At 37.8% G+C, this 22032-nt stretch overlaps 2 protein-coding genes across 7 annotated transcripts in view; one reads left to right on the top strand and one right to left on the bottom strand.

The window, feature by feature from the left end:
- The window catches only part of LOC137396199 (neutral alpha-glucosidase AB-like), a 64882-nt gene that overhangs the window by 13253 nt on the left and 29597 nt on the right, over nucleotides 1-22032 (bottom strand). For 2 of the 6 annotated variants that reach the window (XM_068082360.1, XM_068082366.1), the window contains exons 17-20: nucleotides 20934-21077; nucleotides 20361-20470; nucleotides 19797-19897; nucleotides 19313-19689 (exon numbers count right to left, since the gene is read on the bottom strand). The exons of 2 other annotated variants lie outside the window; for them this stretch is intronic. In XM_068082360.1, coding sequence (XP_067938461.1) covers nucleotides 19589-19689; nucleotides 19797-19897; nucleotides 20361-20470; nucleotides 20934-21077 — 456 coding nt within the window. In that variant the 3' untranslated portion in view covers nucleotides 19313-19588. Of the gene's footprint in view, nucleotides 1-19312; nucleotides 19690-19796; nucleotides 19898-20360; nucleotides 20471-20933; nucleotides 21078-22032 lie in introns of those variants that run through there. 2 more of the 6 variants (XM_068082363.1, XM_068082361.1) reach the window with 2 other exon arrangements.
- On the top strand, nucleotides 12827-14266 carry LOC137396776 (glycoprotein 3-alpha-L-fucosyltransferase A-like). Its single transcript, XM_068083086.1, has one exon. It carries the CDS (start codon nucleotides 12863-12865, stop codon nucleotides 14084-14086), a length of 1224 nt encoding a protein of 407 aa, XP_067939187.1. The 5' UTR covers nucleotides 12827-12862; the 3' UTR covers nucleotides 14087-14266.

Below are 22032 nucleotides of genomic sequence, written 5' to 3'. Positions count from 1 at the left end.
ACCAAACTGGTTGCCTAGTGTTTACCATCTCTATACTAAATCTCTACCAAGTCTCTACCAAACTGGTTGCCTAGTGTTTACCATCTCTATACTAAATCTCTACCAATTCTCTACAAACTAGTTGCCTAGCGTTTACCATCTCTTTACTAAATCTCTACCAAGTCTCTGTAAACTGGTTGCCTAGTGTTTACCATCTCTATACCAAATCTCTACCAATTCTCTAAAAACTGGTTGCCTAGTGTTTACCATCTCTATACTAAATCTCTACAAATTCTCTACCAAACTGGTTGCCTAATGTTTACCATTTCTATACTAAATCTCTACCAATTCTCTACAAACTGGTTGCCTAGTGTTTACCATTTCTATACTAAATCTCTACCAATTCTCTACCAAACTGGTTGCCTAGTGTTTACCATCTCTATACTAAATCTCTACCAATTCTCTACCAAACTGGTTGTCTAGTATTTACCATCTCTATACTAAATCTCTACCAATTCTCTAAAAACTGGTTGCCTAATGTTTACCATCTCTATACTAAATCTCTAACAATTCTCTACCAAACTGGTTGCCTAGTGTTTACCATCTCTATACTAAATCTCTACCAATTCTTTACCAAACTGGTTGCCTAGTGTTTACCATCTCTATACTAAATCTCTACCAATTCTCTACCAAACTGGTTGCCTAGTGTTTACCATCTCTATATTAAATCTCTACCAAGTCTCTACCAAACTGGTTGCCTAGTGTTTACCATCTCTATACTAAATCTCTACCAAGTCTCTACCAAACTGGTTGCCTAGTGTTTACCATCTCTATACTAAATCTCTACCAATTCTCTACAAACTAGTTGCCTAGTGTTTACCATCTCTATACTAAATCTCTACCAAGTCTTTACAAACTGGTTGCCTAGTGTCTACCATCTCTATACTAAATCTTTACCAATTCTCTACCAAACTGGTTGCCTAGTGTTTACCATCTCTATACTAAATCTCTAACATTTCTCTACAAACTAGTTGCCTAGTGTTTACCATCTCTATACTAAATCTCTAACAATTCTCTACCAAACTGGTTGCCTAGTGTTTACCATCTCTATACTAAATCTACCAAGTCTCTACAAACTGGTTGCCTAGTGTTTGTACTGGATTCGCTCCCAGGAAAGCACTTGTTAACGGACCACTTGATGAGTAGTATACATAGTTTGCTTTGCTGTATTGTTACTCAAAAGCAGTCTTACTATAAAGTACAAGAAATAAACATTGAATATACCTAATACAATATTGCATGACTAACAGTACATAATTGCATATTAGTGGTTTAAAAATTACCATGCAAATATGATTTGACAAAGAATGCAGAAATAATAATATGACAGTAATACTTGTTACAAACTCACACAAGATTTTGCTTCCTTAGAGCCAAGAAACACCTAGATAAACAGGTGCTACATTGCACACATATAATATAGATTCTGTAGCAGAAGCTAAAAAGAACAAAAGCAAACTTTAAAATACAGATACTAATTTAAAATACTACATGCATGATAGAATGCATTCTTCACAAAACAATTAAAACACAAGAATAAAACAAGCATTATTTTATGTACTTACATAAATTGTATAGAAATATCAGTCCAGATGATAGGCTACTGCTGTAGTAAGCAATTGCTACATATTAAAATGAATAATATGTATAGATAAAATAGTTTAAAGTGTGTAAGCAGTAATTATGGATGCTTACACAAAGGTGTCTGACTGAGCACTGACTCAGTGACCTAATTTAACTGAGCAAGGCAGCCAAGAATGTTTTGTGGTAAAAAATGCTTCCTACCTAATGACAAAAACATATGTCATGATTCATTTCAATGTTTGACTAACAAGCGCTGTAAACTATCCCAACACATCGGGGAGACAGGGGTTGGTCAAACATGGAAAGGAAAAAAAAATAAAGTATGGATAATACTAGCCTACTGATAATACATAATAGCCGCTAAATGTAATATTACAAACAATTGTCACATGTACCACGATAAAGATTGAGAGTAGGTCAATCAGTTCACCTATAACAAGTTTTAAAAGTAACTACAAACTACAAGAATTTATGCGACTATAATGCAGATAGATATGATGAGCAGATGATCTCAGATGCCACCTACTGTTCCTCTACTGGTATAATGAGAGCTAACTTATGCACACTACGGGTTATAACTGTGTCAGGGCTACCGCTATATGTTTTAGTCATTTTACCTGACCTAAAGTTCTTGTAACGTATTGAAACACGCCTTACAGTATCATTACTGTCTGGATGTGTTTGACATACTTCCGCAAGATGGTATTGGGAACGCAGCGCATTTGAGTCCTTAACCATCACTATGTCACCTATCATGAGATTGCGGGTTTTCTTATACCACTTAGACTGATAAGCCATAGTGGGAGCATACAGCTCTACCCAACGCTTCCAAAACTTATTGCAAGTGCTGTTTACTATTTCTGCACGCGTTTTGATAGAGTCCACCGTCATGGCAGCATCACCTACACTGTTTGAGTGTGCTCTACCTAATAGCAGGGAGTTTGGTGTAAGTAGGTTGATTGTGGAATCCTCACTTGGAATCCTCCCAAGTGGTCTCTCATTCATGATATTAGCTGCTTCCGTACAAAGAGTTAGAAATTCAGCAGGGGACAACCTTTGACCACCTGTACTGAAAGCAAAACATCTCTTTGCTGACCTGATTAAGCTTTCCGCTGCGCCTTGGTACCATGGACTGTCAGCAGCACCAAACACCCATTGTAGTCCATGGTCAGCACTTGCCTTGTAGATCATTTTTTGGTCCAAACTGTTCCATAGCATTCTGAGCTCTTTCTCAGCATGTGTAAGTTGTGATCCAGGATCGGAGTAGATGACCGATGGCCACCCACGTATATTTGTGAACCTTCTCAATGCTAAAATAAAGGAACTTGTATCGTAGCCGAACACAGCTTCCATGTGCACCGCTCTTGAAGCGAGATCAGTAAAGATGACACCCCATGCCTTTCCGGTGGTACGTTTCTGTACTTCGCCCCTTTCAGGAAATGGGCCGAACAAATCGAGGACTATTTGGCTGAACGGTAGTGCCGGTGTCAATCTTCCTTTGGGGAGCTTACCCATTTCTTCGGTTAATAATTGAGGGTCTCGGATCTTGCATAGCCTACAATTGGTCTTTACTGACTTGGCTAACTTTGTGCCTTGTGGGGTCCAGTAAGCATGACGGAAGCGTGCCAATGTCGCATCACGTCCTCTATGACCACCTTCAGTGTGAGCTTCATCCATGAGCAGTCTTGTGTAAGGGTGGTTGGTTGGTGGCAACTTGAGAGGTGGATCATCTGAGCCCTGTTGCAGAGGGTTGTTATCTCCCATCCGCTCACCTATCACCCAGATTCCATCCTTATTTATAACTGGTTTCAACCTTGCATACCTACCACGTACAACCTGTTCAAGATCAGCCTTCATTGTAGCTTGTACATCCTTGATAATGAGTTTTTTGCTCTCTTCAAGGTGTTTGACTGTAATATTGCAGATTCTGCCAGCTTTGAAAGATCTGCCATCTTTGGTAGCTAGGAGTCGAGCGAAGACCCAAACAAGTCTCTTGTTGGTCTTGCACCTGCTGTAATCTATACTCAGTTGATGGTTCTGAGTAGCTTTAGTCTGGTGGGTGTGAACAACCTTCTTTTCAGCAGGTAGTGGCTCCTGTGGTTGACCAACTTTATGAATTGTCCTAGTACCCCATTCTACTTCATCTTTGTATAAAAAGTCTGGGCCTCTCCACCATGAAGTAACTGGCCCTAGCTCTTGAGGTCGACGACCTCTAGTTACCCAGTCTGCAGGGTTGTCTTCACCTTTGATCCATCTCCACTCACTCATGTCTTTACTTGCTGCTTGGATCTCTCCAATTCGAACACCTTCGTAAAGCTTGAAATGAGTAGATTTCTTTTTTAGCATACAGAGAACAGTCTCCGAGTCAGTGAGATGCACCACTTTGTCAAACTTGATTCTCATTTCTTTCCCAATGATCTCTCTTCCTCTCTTTGCCAGTACTGCTCCATTGAGCTCCAACTGGGGAGTTGACAGTTTTCTGATGGGTGCTATACGAGATTTGGCAAGAACAAATCGACAAAAATAAGACTCATCTCTCAGCCTCCAACGTATATATGCCACAAAGCCATATGCTTTGTCACTTGCATCGCTAAAGATTACAAGTGTTGGGGAACCTTGAGCTCCCTCTGGGGTGAGGCAACGACCATACTCCAATGTGTTGAGTTCGCACATATGAGTAAAGAATGCTCTCCATTTACTTCTGAGTTGATCAGGGAGGGGCTCATCCCAACCTATGCCTAAGTCCCAGGTGTCTCTAAGATACATTTTGCCGGTTACTATGAAAGGACTTAGTATGCCTAGTGGGTCGTACAACCGCATCACCTGTTCAAGTACAAGACGCTTAGTAAGGATATGAGGAATAGCCTGAGAGACTTCATTTATATCCAAGTCAGATGCTGTGTGCTGGCCTCTGACCTTCTTTGAAAAGTTTAATTTTGGCTTGAAACTTATGGTGTCTGAGCACCCATTCCACAGCACACCTAATACTTGCATGCTTTTGTCCTCCCCTTTACCATTGAAAGTCCAGCCTTTAATCTGAAATCCTCCTTTTTTTAACACTGTAGTTGCATCATCAGCTAACTGATGAGCCTCAGAGTCATCACTAACTGACTCAACAATGTCATCCACATACATGGACTCATTGAGCAGAGTAGCTACCCTGGGAAACTTCTCTTTCATCATTTCAGCAGTCTTGAGGATTGCCTCAGTACTAATTGCTGGTGCTGGGCGGTCACCCATGTTGACCCTCGTTATTGCATACGTGTCTGGTTTTTTAGTAGCATCCATATTGCGCCACAAGAATCGATGGCAATGTTGTTCAGTGATACCAATGTGTATAGAGTTGAACATTTTCCTTACGTCACCAATGAGGACTGATTTGCCCTCCCGCCATCTTATCAATATGCCCAGAAGAGAAGAAATGTAATTGTCTGGGCCCTTTGCGAGGGCCTCATTGAGTGACTGTCCTTCAAAAGTCTGACTAGAATTGAAGACAATTCTGACTGGTGTAGACATGGACTTAGGGTTTTCTACAGCCAAGTGGCTGATGTAAAAGACTGGTCCATTCCACTCCTCAAGCTCTTTGTCGGATAACTTTCTGGCGACACATCTGTCTAACATGTCCTGTATCTGTTCACAGTAGATCTGCTTCCACTGCTCACCCCGCTTGAGCAGGGACTTTTCTGTACTTCTGAGAGTTGCAAATACAGCACTGTAATTATCTGGCAGAAGTTTTGGATCTATAAGCCACGGGTATTTAGTTACCCATGCTTCAAGCTTTGGGTCATAGCTGAGATTACTACGAATTATTTCTACCTCTTGTTGTTCTCTAAATGAGTAGGTGTGCCCCCTTATTGGGCATTTCCCACATTTGCAAGAACCACATCGAGGTTGGATTTCAGTTACCATCTCCTCACAGTGTATGAACTTCTCTACAGTGTTCATTTCTGCCCGTGTCAGACAAGTCTGTGCTGACTGCTGAATTGGCAAATCTCCTTCCACACAGGAAGAGCCAATAAGATTACTAACCACTGGCAGCTGTTGCAACAGTGGATGTGATCCTTGGAGGCAGTTTCCAAAAGTGCCCTCCATAAGGCTCAGATGTGACCCTGCTTTGTCTATTTCAACTTTTGGATGGTGACCAAAGTAGTCGTTCCCTAACAGGATATCCACAATACCACCCTCCCGAACTAAAGCAGACAGATCTTTCCGATGAGGAAAGAGGGACTTGAGGGTTTCAAAGTTCAAGCTAGAGACAGGGCTAGTAATTTCATCCATGCAATAAGCAACTATCGAAACTACTTCTCCTTTACTGTTTAGCAAGTTGAGCCTGTAGCAATTTGTGTGATGTTCTGTTACAACATTACCTACACGTGTGATCTCTAAATGGGTGGTGCCCACCTTTTTAGCTTTCAACCTTTTGACAGCATCTTTGGAAACATAAGTGGCGTTTGAACCGCCATCAAAGAAAATCATGGCTTGCTGTGACGATCCAGCAACATGCACTTCCTGTATTGGAAATATAGAATATGAAGAGCCTTGTCTAGCATGGCTCATCGACCTTTCATCCTTAAGCGGTTGAACTGGTTGACTGCTAGACTTTCCTTCAGATTTAGGGTTTTGTGCTGCTCCTCTACATAATAGAGAGTGGTGGTCAGTTCTCCCACACCGGTCACAGGGAGTCTGGTCAGGACAGTCCTGACGCCTATGGCCTTTCCCGCACTTGAAGCATGATTTGTGCTTAGACAACAAAGCTATCATATCTTTTCTCAACATCTTCTTGAACTTGTTGCACTCCTTGGTGGTGTGCTTTGTTTGTGCATGAGTGTGGATCAGACAAGGAGAATAGTTGCTATTAGGAGCCTTTTCTGCACTAGCAGCATGAGTCTTTGTAGCAACCCTTCGTTCTGTCTTCTTCTGCCATTGTCGATTAGAGTTTAGTTCAGAGACTTCTCTAACGCACATGTCCCTTTCTTCCTCCAAGAACTGCATAAAACTAGTGAAAGGGTGGATTCTCTGTTGCACAGTCATAGACCGGTAAATGCGTAACCAGTCACGCCTGATAACTGAAGGCAGCTTCCCTTTAAGTGTGTCAATTTGGGCTCCAGTAACAGCAGACAGCTGTTGTACCTCTCCCAAATGACTATAGCACAGTTCCACAGTGTTTACAAACTCAATTAAGCCTCTGGTATCTCCATCAGAGAGAGGCTTTAGTTTGTCAAGATCAGCAAATGCGAACTTAACTGCTGCACTTGCATCTGAATACAGGTCCTCCAACCTTTTCCACATGCGCTCATGCGCCATTGGCTGATTTGCTAAAATAGCCTTAACGTGTGTGAGAGCCTCGCCTTTCAGGCATTGCTTCAAGTTCCAGGCCCGCTCTTCCTCAGATATACACTCCGAGTGAGCATATGAGAGCCATACAGCCCGGAATTCGGGCCAGGTTCTCCGGTCTCCATTGAATGTAGGAAGGGCGGCCCTTTTGAATCTAGAGTCTCTATTACTGCCTACAGGTGTATTTCCATTATTGTTACTATAGCCCCTATGCATAGGAAGGGTAGATGTGCTGATATATTGACCAGGAAGTCTGGTGCCTTGATTATATGCAGCTGTTACACTAAGGTTTAATGTACGCTCTGTACTACTAGGTGAAATGTTACCTGTTCCTATTAGTGGAGTGCTGCTAAGAAATGAACTCTGTGGTCTAACAATGCTAGGAGTCATGATACTCATTGACCTATTGACATCATTTGATGCTTGACTAAGCTCTGCATTACTCATCTGTTGTGGCAGCGTTGTCACCTGCTGTGACATTGTGGACCCTAATGACCTTTCAGGTATAACTTGCAACTGAGTGCTTACCATCTGCCTACCTACAGACCTCATAGTCTGCAGTGGTGCTGGACCACTGTCTATACCTAGTGTCATAGAGCTCTCACTTGAGGCTACTTGTACATTGACATGATTTGAACTACTCGAGTTATTAGGCATAGAGCTGGTTGTGGCTGATAGGTTTGGGTGACTAGAAGTGAGTGATGAGCTAGCAGCAGAAAGAGGTAGAGCAGGTGTGAATGAAGTTAAGCCAGTAGCGATAATAGAGGATTGAGTGCTGATATTGTCATTAGTGGCAAGTGAATCACTTTCTGTGGTGCTAGAATTTTCATGAATACTCTCAGCAGACACTGTCTGATGCAACTTAGGTACATGTGACCCCTGTTTGACTAGCATAACCTTATGCTGAAGAGAGGTAATGTATGTATCTACACTAGCATAAAAACTACTATAGTCTTTTACATCTAGTTTAAGCATAGTATTCACTTTAGATTTAACATCACGAATGATAGATTCAACTTCCCTAAAAACAACATCGCTTCCACTACAAAGTTGCTCCATCAAAAATTCCTTTTGGTCAAGCAAAACCTCAATATCTTTCTGTAAAACATTAGCTTCACAACACTTCATATCACGCTCATAATGTATAACTGCACTAATAGTGTCATCATAATGCTTTTGCACGTGTTCAAAATACTGCGGCAAGTCAAGCTAATTAATAACTTTATATGAAACACAACTGCTATCTAAATCTTTAGTTAATAGGTCACAATACAGTTCATGTAGACTCGTGAACTTGGAAAGTTCATCGTCCAAGAGATCTACCAGGCTGTTTATATCTTGCATAGGCTTCTTGCGAGATATAGCATTAGAAATCTTAGTACGTATGGATGTCACCTTTGATTTAGAGCGGCTTCGCTGATCTCTCAGTTGAACGAGCTCTGTTTCCATGATGATGGCTTGGCTTGCAGTCCCAAAATCTTGTTACTGTACTGGATTCGCTCCCAGGAAAGCGCTTGTTAACGGACCACTTGATGAGTAGTATACATAGTTTGCTTTGCTGTATTGTTACTCAAAAGCAGTCTTACTATAAAGTACAAGAAATAAACATTGAATAATACAATATTGTATGACTAACAGTACATAATTGCATATTAGTGGTTTAAAAATTACCATGCAAATATGATTTGACAAAGAATGCAGAAATAATAATATGACAGTAATACTTGTTACAAACTCACACAAGATTTTGCTTCCTTAGAGCCAAGAAACACCTAGATAAACAGGTGCTACATTGCACACATATAATATAGATTCTGTAGCAGAAGCTAAAAAGAACAAAAGCAAACTTTAAAATACAGATACTAATTTAAAATACTACATGCATGATAGAATGCATTCTTCACAAAACAATTAAAACACAAGAATAAAACAAGCATTATTTTATGTACTTACATAAACTGTATAGAAATATCAGTCCAGATGATAGGCTACTGCTGTAGTAAGCAATTGCTACATATTAAAATGAATAATATGTATAGATAAAATAGTTTAAAGTGTGTAAGCAGTAATTATGGATGCTTACACAAAGGTGTCTGACTGAGCACTGACTCAGTGACCTAATTTAACTGAGCAAGGCAGCCAAGAATGTTTTGTGGTAAAAAATGCTTCCTACCTAATGACAAAAACATATGTCATGATTCATTTCAATGTTTGACTAACAAGCGCTGTAAACTAACCCAACACAGTGTTTACCATCTCTATACTAAATCTCTACCAATTCTCTACCAAACTGGTTGCCTAGTGTTTACCATCTCTATACTAAATCTACCAATTCTCTACCAAACTGGTTGCCTAGTGTTTCCCATCTCTATACTAAACCTCTATCAATTCTCTACCAAACTGGTTGCCCAGTGTCTCCCATCTCTATACTAAATCTCAAGCAAGTCTCTACCAAACTGGTTGCTTAGTGTTTACCATCTCTATACTAAATCTCTACCAATTCTTTACCAAACTGGTTGCCTAGTGTTTATCATCTCTATACTAAATCTCTACCAAGTCTCTACCAAACTGGTTGCCTAGTTTTTACCATCTCTATACTAAATCTCTACCAATTCTTTACCAAACTGGTTGCCTAGTGTTTACCATCTCTATACTAAACCTCTATCAATTCTCTACCAAACTGGTTGCCTAGTGTTTCCCATCTCTATACTAAATCTCTACCAATTCTCTACCAAACTGGTTGCCTAGTGTTTCCCATCTCTATATTAACTCTCTACCAAGTCTCTACAAACTGGTTGCCTAGTGTTTCCCATCTCTATACTAAATCTCTACCAAGTCTCTACCAAACTGGTTGCCTAGTGTTTGCCATCTCTATACTAAATCTCTACCAATTCTCTACCAAACTGGTTGCCTAGTGTTTATACCATCTCTATACTAAATCTCTAACAATTCTCTACAAACTAGTTGCCTAGTGTTTACCATCTCTATACTAAATCTCTACCAATTCTCTACCAAACTGGTTGCCTAGTGTTTACCATCTCTATACTAAACCTCTACCAATTCTCTACCAAACTGGTTGTCTAGTATTTGCCATCTCTATACTAAATCTCTACCAAGTCTCTACCAAACTGGTTGCCTAGTGTTTACCATCTTTATACTAAACCTCTACCAGTTCTCTACCAAACTGGTTACCTAGTGTTTACCATTTCTATACTAAATCTCTACCAATTCTCTACCAAACTGGTTGTCTAGTATTTACCATCTCTATACTAAATCTCTAACAATTCTCTACAAACTAGTTGTCTAGTGTTTATCATCTCTATACTAAATCTCTACCAAGTCTCTACCAAACTGGTTGCCTAGTGTTTACCATTTCTATACTAAATCTCTAACAATTCTCTACAAACTAGTTGTCTAGTGTTTACCATCTCTATACTAATTCTCTACCAATTCTCTACCAAACTGGTTGCCTAGTGTTTACCATCTCTATACTAAATCTCTACCAATTCTCTACCAAACTAGTTGCCTAGTGTTTACCATCTCTATACTAAATCTCTACCAAGTCTCTACCAAACTGGTTGCTTAGTGTTTACCATCTCTATACTAAATCTCTACCAAGTCTCTACCAAACTGGTTGCCTAGTGTTTACCATTTCTATACTAAATCTCTACCAATTCTCTACAAACAGGTTGCCTAGTGTTTACCATCTCTATACTAAATCTCTACCAATTCTCTACAAACAGGTTGCCTAGTGTTTACCATCTCTATACTAAATCTCTACCAATTCTCTACAACCAGGTTGCCTAGTGTTTACCATCTCTATACTAAATCTCTACCAATTTTTTACCAAACTGGTTGCCTAGTGTTTCCCATCTCTACACTAAATCTCTACCAATTCTCTACCAAACTGGTTGCCTAGTGTTTATCATCTCTATACTAAATTTCTACCAATTCTCTACCAAACTGGTTGCCTAGTGTTTATACCATCTCTATACTAAATCTCTACCAATTCTCTACCAAACTGGTTGCCTAATGTTTACCATCTCTATACTAAATCTTTACCAATTCTCTACCAAACTGGTTGCCTAATGTTTACCATCTCTATACTAAATCTCTAACAATTCTCTACCAAACTGGTTGCCTAGTGTTTACCATCTCTATACTAAATCTCTACCAATTCTCTACCAAACTAGTTGCCTAGTGTTTACCATCTCTATACTAAATCTCTACCAATTCTCTACAAACTGGTTGCCTAGTGTTTACCATCTCTATACTAAATCTCTACCAAGTCTCTACCAAACTGGTTGCCTAGTGTTTACCATCTCTATACTAAATCTCTACCAATTCTCTACCAAACTGGTTGCCTAGTGTTTACCATCTCTATACTAAATCTCTACCAATTCTCTACCAAACTGGTTGCCTAGTGTTTACCATCTCTATAATAAATATCTACCAATTCTCTACCAAACTGGTTGCCTAGTGTTTCCCATCTCTATACTAAATCTCTACCAAGTCTCTACAAACTGGTGGCCTAGTATTTACCATCTCTATACTAAACTTCTACCAAGTCTCTCCCAAACATCTACCAACTCTACTAATTTGCTATCAATTCCCTATCAACTCCCTAGCAACTCATTATCAATTCTCTACCAATTATTTACCAACTAGCTACTATATATACAAGTATATATTAGCGCTAGAAACAGGGAATGTTCTGGGAGTTTCATATCAAATTCTCACAAGTTCTACAAATTTAGAAAGTGTTGTTTTCAACTAACAACGCTTAAATGAATTACTTTATTTAGAGATATAATATGCAGTATATATTTCATATAGCACATGAACTCTAAGTCATATGCCAAGATAATATGGTTGTATATTTTTATGTATCTAAAACAAAACTAGTGCTCAATACAAATATACAGAACAGAATATGACAACAGAAAAAGACTAAACTCAAAACCGAAGCTCAAAGCGTTACTAGTTTTAAAATGAAACCTGTTTTTGTTTTTGCTAGTTACTAAAAAACTTTTAAAACAACAAAATATCTTAGCCTATATTTAAAGATCTTAGCCTATATTTAAAGATCTTAGCCTATATTTGAAGATCTTAGCTTATATTTGAAGATCTTAGCCTATATTTGAAGATATTAGCTTATATTTAAAGATCCTAGCCTATATTTCAAGATCTGAGCTTATATTTAAAGGTCTTAGCCTATATTTAAATATTTTAGCCTATATTTAAATATCAGCCTATATTCAAAGATCTTAGCCTATATTTAAAAATCTTAGCCTATATTTAAAAAACTTAGCCTATATTTAAAGATCTTAGCCTATATTTAAATAACTTAGTCTATACTTAGAGATCTTAGCCTATATTTAAAGATCTTTGTCTATATTTAAAGATCTTAGCCTATATTCAAAGATGTTAGCCTATATTCAAAGATCTTAGCCTATATTCAAAGATCTTAGCCTATATTTAAAGATCTTAGCCTATATTTAAAGATCTTAGCCTATATTTAAAGATCTTAGCCTATATTTAAAGATCTTAGCCTATATTTAAAGATCTTAGCCTGTATTCAAAATAAAGTTAGACTCATTCAAATAAAGTTACTCATTCAAATCTTTACCAGTTTGTTACATATAAACAGTTTTATGCCATCTTTTTCATATATTTTAGGATTAATAGCCCTTCTATCGGGTACATACTAAACGATACTACGAAACAAGCATGTCAGTGCAGCCAATCACCAGTTGCTAACAAGTATATCCAATCAGAACAAGCGTCATAGGATTTTACGAGGAGCTGTTCAATAGCAATTCAGACTCTGGCTTTATCTCAGTGGGATTATGAACTTTACATCTCGAGGTTAGTAGCGTGAAGAGTAACATTGAATACTTGGATAATGATAAGTAGGAACCCAACAAGGACCGTTGGAGCTTTAGTCGTGGTTCTTGTGTTTTGTCTTGCTGCGCTTTTATTAAAAAGGGATGAAAGTAAACAACACTCATCCGAATTGGAAGAATTTCGCGTATTTGATGAGTCCGATTCTGTCAAAACCGTAAAAGAAGATGTGAAAATAAAGCGCACAACCACGACACCAATTTCTCCTCCTTCTACAAAATCTAAAATTCAAAAACCAAAAAAGAACAAACTTATTTTAAGTATAGACGGAGGAGGACCTTGGTTGACTTCAAGACTTCACTTTGATGGATGTGAATATTCCAACTGTGATCTTATATACCGACGAGATAACCTCGATTATGCACTTCAAGCCGACGCTCTCATATTTTTTCAGCGATCAGCGTATAGTCTATTGAACATTTCTCGAGAGGTTCGGCAGAGACAGCTATGGTTTGCAGTGAGCATGGAATCACCAAGTTATGCTTGGAACAGGTATTACTCTATCGTTAACACATTTAATGGAAGCATGACCTATGAACGGAATTCAGTTCCTGCTCAGCTCGCTTACGGCCGTTCAGAAAAAACAGCTAGAAAACCTTACACATACATCAACTACGCTAAAAATAAAACTAAAGGGGCGTATGCATACGTCTCCAACTGCGTTTCCAAAGAATATGATCGGCTAGTGGTGATGAAGCAACTTAAAAAGTACATTGATGTGGACATATTTGGAAAATGCACCAATAAAAAACCATGTCCAACGAAAGTCGATCTTAAATGTGAGGCTAAGGAGCACTCTCAATACCGATTTTATCTGGCATTTGAGAATACTCTATGCAGGGACTACATAACAGAAAAGTTTTGGAAAACTTTGAAAAATGAGGCACACATCATACCTGTAGCCGCTGGAGGTTTATCTGTACAAGAATACACTGATGTAGCTCCGCCTGATTCATTTATTCATGTGTACAACTTCTCATCAGTAGAAACGCTAGGAAAATACCTCAAGCACCTGATGACAGATGACAATGCCTATAACAGGTATCACGAGTGGCGCAACAACTACAGTGTTGAGCTACTAAGGAAACGACAAACCTGTGGCCTTTGTAAAGCAGTCAATGAACCTGAGTCAATTAAATCAGAACAAGGTAGAAAGTTCGCTGATGAGAGACTTTATGAAAGGAGTTGTAAAAATCTAAATAATCTGTTAGCTAAACCTCACTGAGTGAGTGGCATTTTGTGGCTATTTTTAATTTCAGAGTAAGATGCTCCTTGACCTATTTACTATTTCTTTCGATATTCCTTTTGTAAATATTATAAATGAGCATATGTATGCTGCCTATATTAGCTAGAATAACTTACATGGTTCACCTTTTGATTTTATCTTTTAGAATTAGCTGAAGATCATGATATTATAATCTAACTTATAAATTGTACCAAAATAAACTTACTAAATCTTTCACCAGCTATTCAGTAGCTAATTGATTGTAATCGCTGCGCAATAGTTTGATTTGAATGTCAGGGAGTGAAAACCAAATGAAAGCTCCTTGAGCTATTTACCATTTCCTTTACCACTCCTCTTGTTATTATTATTGATGATTACAGTTATGCTGCCTACATTAGCTAGGATTACGTACATGCTCAAATAGATTATTTTGTAACAACCTAAAAATCATAGTATCATATCATAATATAATGTTGCGCTTTATTAGAATTTGAGACACAAAACTGATGATCTTAGTCTAGAAAAAATTGTATAAAATCCGTTAGTTGTTCTGTTTAAATGAATTATAACGGCTGTGCATTAGTTTGAACAAATGCTAATGTTGCAGACTGAAAATCCAGGCGATTTTTAATAAGATTATAAATGGATGAAGATCATTTATAGCCTTTAACCTTAAGTTGTATTTGCTTTATAACTTTAGTTAAAAAATCTATAATTTACATGAGAACCTAGATTATTATGACCGAGTTTGATTTGTAGGCGGAAGTACGAGTTTGCGTAGATAATTAGCTATTGTCCCAAAGTCTCGCACTTTTTATGACATGAGATCCATAAAGCAGATGTCAGAATCCATAAAATGCTTCTCTTTCTAAAAACTATTAATGTTGTGTAACTTCCAGTCACTCTATGAAACCGTAACTCTTCTGGATTTAAAAAAAGTTTTGTGGACATTTGAAATGTGGGTAAGCTAACAATTAAAAATAACCAGTTTGCTTCAAGAAAATGTAAAGACAGACAAGATCAGCCCGTCTGCCCAGCATTTTGCTCCTTTCTGACTCGTGAATTCAAAAACCTAGCTAACTGTATGACAAAGCAAACAAGTAAAGTAATTGCCATGGCGTATTAATTAGGCCTTGTTTAGACCATATCGAATTTACAGCGGGTGCGTTTGATTCTTTATTTGCTCAAGGCTTTATTCAATCCGCATAAACACTTCAGGTAAAAGAGGCCAAAAGAAGTCTGATTGTCGTTCTGACGGTATTGTTCTGAGGGCTGGTTGAGATGAAAGTCAGCTGCTTAGAGCAACTTGAGACAAAGAAAACCTGTTTACATTCAAACTTCACATGAGTATATGACTAAACTTAAGAATAGAGAAAGCATAATATTATTACGCTTTATTAGTTATCTTGAGGTGTTGACTGATGTTCTAAAAAAAGAATCAAGGAGATTGACCCCCTAGAAGCTGAGATATAGACAGCCAAACACAGGTCTACCTAATAATGAATCAGAGGAAAACCCTTCGAAAATCCCGAAAACTGTGACGTATAAAATCGACTTAATGGTCATGTGCCGGAGTTGCGCACCCTTACCGCCGTTATGTATAATGATTGTTTTGGCTACGAGATGTGAAACACTTCTCGCGATAGTAAATAATTTACATACTAGCTCTGGTTTCTCAGGAAAATCATCCAAACATTGTGTGGTAAAGGCATTTGCCCACAACCCCTCGCCATGATTTTTTAAAGCAGAAGAGCAGATTTGGACTATTGTGCTTCAAATTTTAACTCGATCTCCACGGATATGCTCCGAAAATCATCTGTTCAACGAACGGAGCGTGTATAGTCTATATGCGATATCCGCGATTGCAGTTTGTTTAGAATAAGAAATAGGAATGGGACTTTTTGTTCCTTCATCATTTTTCTACTGTGTATCTACTGCAGCATTCAGTTGATTTTCATGATTATCATCACTATTAACAGACTGGAAGTTCACTACAGCCATAATCTTAAAAAGACTAACTTGACCGTGCTGCTCTTGCTATAAGAAAAGAAAACGATAACTTTTGCTTTGATTTTTCTATTGATCTATTATCTTATCTATGATTATTTTTTATGATTTATATAATATTCATAATGCATATTATACAAAATAATAATATAACTGCGTATAGAATAAATGATGTAACTAATATAATTTGTAGAAAATTCCAAATGATAACCGAGATTGATGATTGATTCTATTTATTAGCTATAGCTATAGTTAAAAAATCTGAACAACGCTAAAGATGAGTCTGAATAGGGAAGCTAAGTAGGAGAACAACAAAACTGAGCTGAACTAGCAAGATAGAGAAATGTTGCGAAATAATAGATGCGTGTAATTATTTTATGCTAAAACTAATCTACACGTCAGAGGGACTGGTTCGGAATTCTAGGAGCGATGATTGTTAGGCCCAATTTGATTGTTCTATACTTCCAGGGATTAAACCAATTAAAACGCCGTGATTGTTATAGGAGAGCGCATTAGTTGGCTTAATTGACCAATGGCACACAAGTCGATTTCATACGTCATATATTGATGATTACCAAAACACTTTTGTTTTTTGGTAGACCTGTGTTTGGCTGGCTATATCTCAGCTTCTGGTTGGTCAATCTCCTTGATTCTTTTTTTAGAACATCAGTCAACACCTCAAGATGAATAATAAAGCATAATAATATTATGCTTTCTCTATTCTCTAAGTACACCATGATCAGAATATTTAATGTTTAAAATCTGCAATTTAGTTGCTCCATATTAGCCTACAATTATGTTCCAACTAACTTTCTATCCCTTGAAAATAATCACTTCACTCCTATAATGCTCTGGGTTTGAATATATCCTATAATGCTTTGGGTTTGTATATATCCTATAATGCTCTGGGTTTGTATATATCCTATAATGCTCTGGGTTTGTATATATCCTATAATGCTCTGGGTTTGTATATATCCTATAATGCTCTAGGTTTGTATATATCCTATAATGCTCTGGGTTTGTATATATCCTATAATGCTCTAGGTTTGTATATATCCTATAATGCTCTGGGTTTGTATATATCCTATAATGCTCTGGGTTTGTATATATCCTATAATGCTCTAGGTTTGTATATATCCTATAATGCTCTAGGTTTGTATATATCCTATAATGCTCTGGGTTTGTATATATCCTATAATGCTCTGGGTTTGTATATATCCTATAATGCTCTGGGTTTGTATATATCCTATAATGCTCTGGGTTTGTATATATCCTATAATGCTCTGGGTTTGTATATATCCTATAATGCTCTGGGTTTGTATATATCCTATAATGCTTTGGATTTATATATATATCCTATAATGCTCTGGGTTTGTATATATCCTATAATGCTTTGGGTTTGTATATATCCTATAATCCTTGGGTTTGTATATATCCTATAATCCTTGGGTTTGTATATATCCTATAATGCTCTGGGTTTGTATATAAGTGTGAAGTGCTAATAGTGTAGCCTGTGGGAATAGAGCAAAGCTTCCCGATTAGGGGTGCGAGCTGTTGTTCACAGAGCTGCAAAAATCATTCATGAACACTGAGAAAACATATTTGTCATCGCAACAACTCGCCTATGTAAGTCTAGATTTTCATCTCTTCTATATATCAAAAATAGATATAATAACGCTATCAATCCTGCAAACGATCATACACATACTCGCAGACACATATAGACACACACCCTCAAGCAACCCCGTTTTGATGAGACCTACTGCGCAGAAAAGGCAGAAAAAGTCAAAGATCCTCAGTGGGCTGTTTTTATATGCTGCTGGGAGGAAACGTTATACTCTTCTTAGAATGACCTTCCAATAATATATTGTTTTCATATATCCCATATACATGTCTTTTTTTTAAGATGCGAGTCTTTCTTGTTTCATTCATGTGAGTCTTTTTTGTTTCATGCCCTAATCAGTCGCAGGGTGTTCGCAGACACTAAATAGCGAAGCTCTGAAATAGAGTTTGGTTACACAATAGAAGTATTGTGAAGGGCAGGCCTGTAGTGCCTGGTTGCAAGTTGGGGCGGCTGCAAATGTTAGGCGACTAGTTATGAACACCTGGGGGTTGGGGGGCGGTGTAAGCCCAAATGGGGTTCAGGGCAGCGCCCCAAAGCTCTGGACCATTGAAGCATCAACAACCCTTAAAGTATGCATAAATGCAATCAATTGTAAGCATCAAAATCTACATAAATATATTGTTTATGGTAGGCAAAAGTTTTCTTTATTCAACGAACGATATAAAACTCATGACACTACAGATTTCTGTAAGGGACATTTACAAAACAAAAGCTATTACTTCTTTATTGCAATAGCTCATGTTCTGTCAGTGTCTATTGCGGAACTCTTTTACAATTGATTCTGTATCTATTTCAACATCTTTATATGTGTGTAATATTAAAAGATTATGTAGACAAGCCTGCCCCATAGCGCTCCTCAGCGATGTTGTGATTCGGTTACGTTATGTTAAGTAAAATGCAAGTTTGTGGGTCTTCTTCACACCCCCACTATAAGCAATAAAGTTCAGTTTCCAAGTCTTTACAAAATCTCAAAAGATCCCTCATTTGGCGAGATCACAAAAGAGACAGTATAGAACGGTAGTTGCTAGGTCGCCAGAGATTTGCAGTATCGCAACTCCGAATGAAGGAGTCAGAGGTTGCAGTACAAAATCCTGCTGCAATCTATGACCATTTTATTCACCTGCTGAATGACAAAGAATTTAAATGAGAGACTTTGAAACCAGACAAGAGCTAATGTGCTGCAAGTCTCTGGAGCAAACATCCATTTCAATCAGAGTGGCAGATACATGAGCTTACGCGATGGCACATTTCCTATATTGACTGCAACATGGCAGGCTGCGAGCATATGCGAAGCGTCATTTATGATCAATCAGGTAAATCTCATTGATGCACACATGCATACTTTAAAAGGTATCTCAATGCCTAGTCAAGCGGCTCCTTTTAGTGGTGTTATAAAATTCTATGTCCATTGATATATTTTGGCCGAAAACATGTAATGTGAATAGGCTACACCTTCTAACCACATTATCAGTGTTAATTTTTGTGTTAACGTTGGTTTTGTGTCACCGTTGGACGTTGGCTAAGCATCATTGAGCGATAGTTTACCACTTTTGAATATGCTCTGCTGTTAAATACAGTTTTACAGAGCCCATCTCTATTTTCTACATCCTTTATTAGATGAGAGATCCTTGCACTGTCAATGCTTATTGAAGGTACACGGACTAAGCACTCAAAGAGCTGTACAAAATTGTGAAAGAAATCAGCCCAAATCTAGTTTTACAAAAATTACTAAACTCACAAGCTAGATACGGCTTCACAGGCTACAAATGGCCATCGAAGTGTGTACATTTCCATTGCAAGTTATAGAATGTTCATAGCGACATGTACATGTGTCAATAGAGGATGGAGATGATCTGGTTTGCAATGTTGCACTAAGAAATGGTTATGGTCCAGTCCAACGCCATGTTGACCTTAGGCTTCCTGACAACCGTGAGATGTTCAGTAAAAGTATACGAAAGATCTGAATCTTTACCTGCAAAAGTTGAGAGAAAATTGTCAGTGCTAATATAAAATCCACAAGCCAATAGAATGAGTTCTTTCTGACACACAGGACACAGGAAGGGAAGATAGGACACGCACCGTTGACAGTGAGAGTAACTGCCTCTGGTTTAGATTTCATTCCTATCACGTTGACTGCTTCTAACCAAGATGCCGTCTCAAAGTCAGTGACGTCAATGGCCCTACAACAGGATACATGGTAGGAACGTCAGAGTGGAAAAGATTTAGAACAGAGAAATCTGCCAGTGACTTCAGTTACTCTAGATATTTGCTAACTCTATCAACATTCCTTGCTAGTAGCAGGCTGGTAGTGGCTATGATGAATAACATACACCCATAACCCCAACATTACATTTACACTCAGAGCTAGAAACAAACCCATGTGGAAATAATCACATACAAAACCATGTGGAAATAACCACATACAAAACCATGTGGAAATAACCACATACAAAACCATGTGGATTAACCACATACAAAACCATGTGGATATTATCAAATATAAAAGTGTGAGTATATTAGATACAAAAACATGTGGAGATATCACATACAAACCATGGGTATATTATCAAATATGAGTGTGAGTAGATAATCACATACAAAATCATATGGATATTTAGCAAATACAAAATTATGAGCACAAACCTGCTAGTAAGTTGACCATTGTCAAATGTAAATCGCCTGTAAAGATATTTTCCTTGTTCATATTCAAATGATTTATAGTCATCTATATAGAGGTCACCTGTACTTTTACCCTGTAATGACAGCATCAATGAGTGACCAGCAGGGAGGGGGCAGTTCTGGCAGCAAATTTACGAAATTACAACCACACTGCATAGAGCTAATCATAAAATTGGTCTAGGCTATAATAGCAACCACTCGATACAGCCAAGTCTCAACATTACAATACAAACTCTGGTGGCATTGTTCTAATATTGGAATGGCCAATGAGCATCGTAGACTTCATGTCAATTGGCATAATAACTGATCTCCGCGTATGTTAGCATTTCTTAAAAAGAATTCAAACATTCACACCTCAACTACTTTTTGATGTTTTGTATTTGTTCCTTCTTACACATGAAAAATAGCATTGAAAAGAATTTGTTTTCAAATTAATAAACTCGCATCACAAAGTGAATTCATGAAGACAAAAACTGCAAGACGCTCAAACCAAAAATGGCCACTACTGGAAAGGAAACTAGAAAAAGGCAACTGTACCTGAGTATCCAAAACTACGACAAGCGTGTATGGATCGTCTTTCATCTGTACAGAAGACCTGCGCACTCTTTCCTTGCGAGGGATAATATGCCCACCCCGATAGAAGTATGGAATGCTGCTGAGGGTCACAGGGTAATTATCCTGCTGACAGGTGAATAGATAACAATTAATTTAGCAAAAACATTTTATAATTGTGAGAAAGTTCGGGATATCTAGAAACATCTGAGCGTTTCATTATAAGCTGAAGAGCAAAATTCTCAAGATTAAATTTTGAATTAAATGTTTAGTGTTTTAAAGATGAAATATTGAATGTTTTATTAAATAGACTTGCAGTGAGTTGTTTGATTTTTTATTGCGATAAAATAAAGAAATCGTACGAGTTGTTGAAGGTGCATTTGTAATGAAGCGAAGAACACGGTTTTGTGAACAACGTGAAACATGTTGCATTTATAGCTGAATAAAAAGCATTTCAGAATGAGTTTTTCAGCTGTGAATCGATGTCACAGGTGTGCATGACTATCAGGTGTTCTAATTTGACACTAGAAATTGAGAAACAACGATTTTTGGCTTTTCGTAAGTAAAAGTGTTACCAGTACAAAGAAGTTGGTAAAGTATTTTTCATGAGTAGTTGACGGTGTCACATGGTTCTGACATAATCCATACAAGTCTCCTCCCTCCAGGCTAAACATATGTAGTTTGTAAAAAATATCCTCAAGAGCATATTTATAGACCAACTGGCTATTGCTCGCTTTAGAAGATTGTTGTTTTACAACCACCTTTTATAATCTAAGCCCAAAGGACCTCGCATCAAAAAGCAGTGTTTTGTTGTAGAGCATAAAGTAAGTACGGATAGCGACCAATATGCTGATATGGTCAATTATTCAAACATAATGGACAACTCAGCCGTGCTCAGAAGGAATGTGCCAGAGGGAGGAGAATACAATAGATTAAACCTGTAACACTAGTCATATATAAAACATGTATGAACATCATTAATGACACAAGGCAGTCAATTGTACATGTAATATATAAATTTACTATCTGCTAACCACTTGAATAGTTGCATCAAGAGATTTGAGTCCTAAATCGCGACTTCCAA

The sequence above is a fragment of the Watersipora subatra genome, chromosome 5 (genome assembly GCF_963576615.1).
Source record: "Watersipora subatra chromosome 5, tzWatSuba1.1, whole genome shotgun sequence".
NCBI lineage: Eukaryota > Metazoa > Bryozoa > Gymnolaemata > Cheilostomatida > Watersiporidae > Watersipora > Watersipora subatra.
Note: the sequence above shows the minus strand (reverse complement) of the source record. Positions and strands in the feature narration are given on the sequence as shown.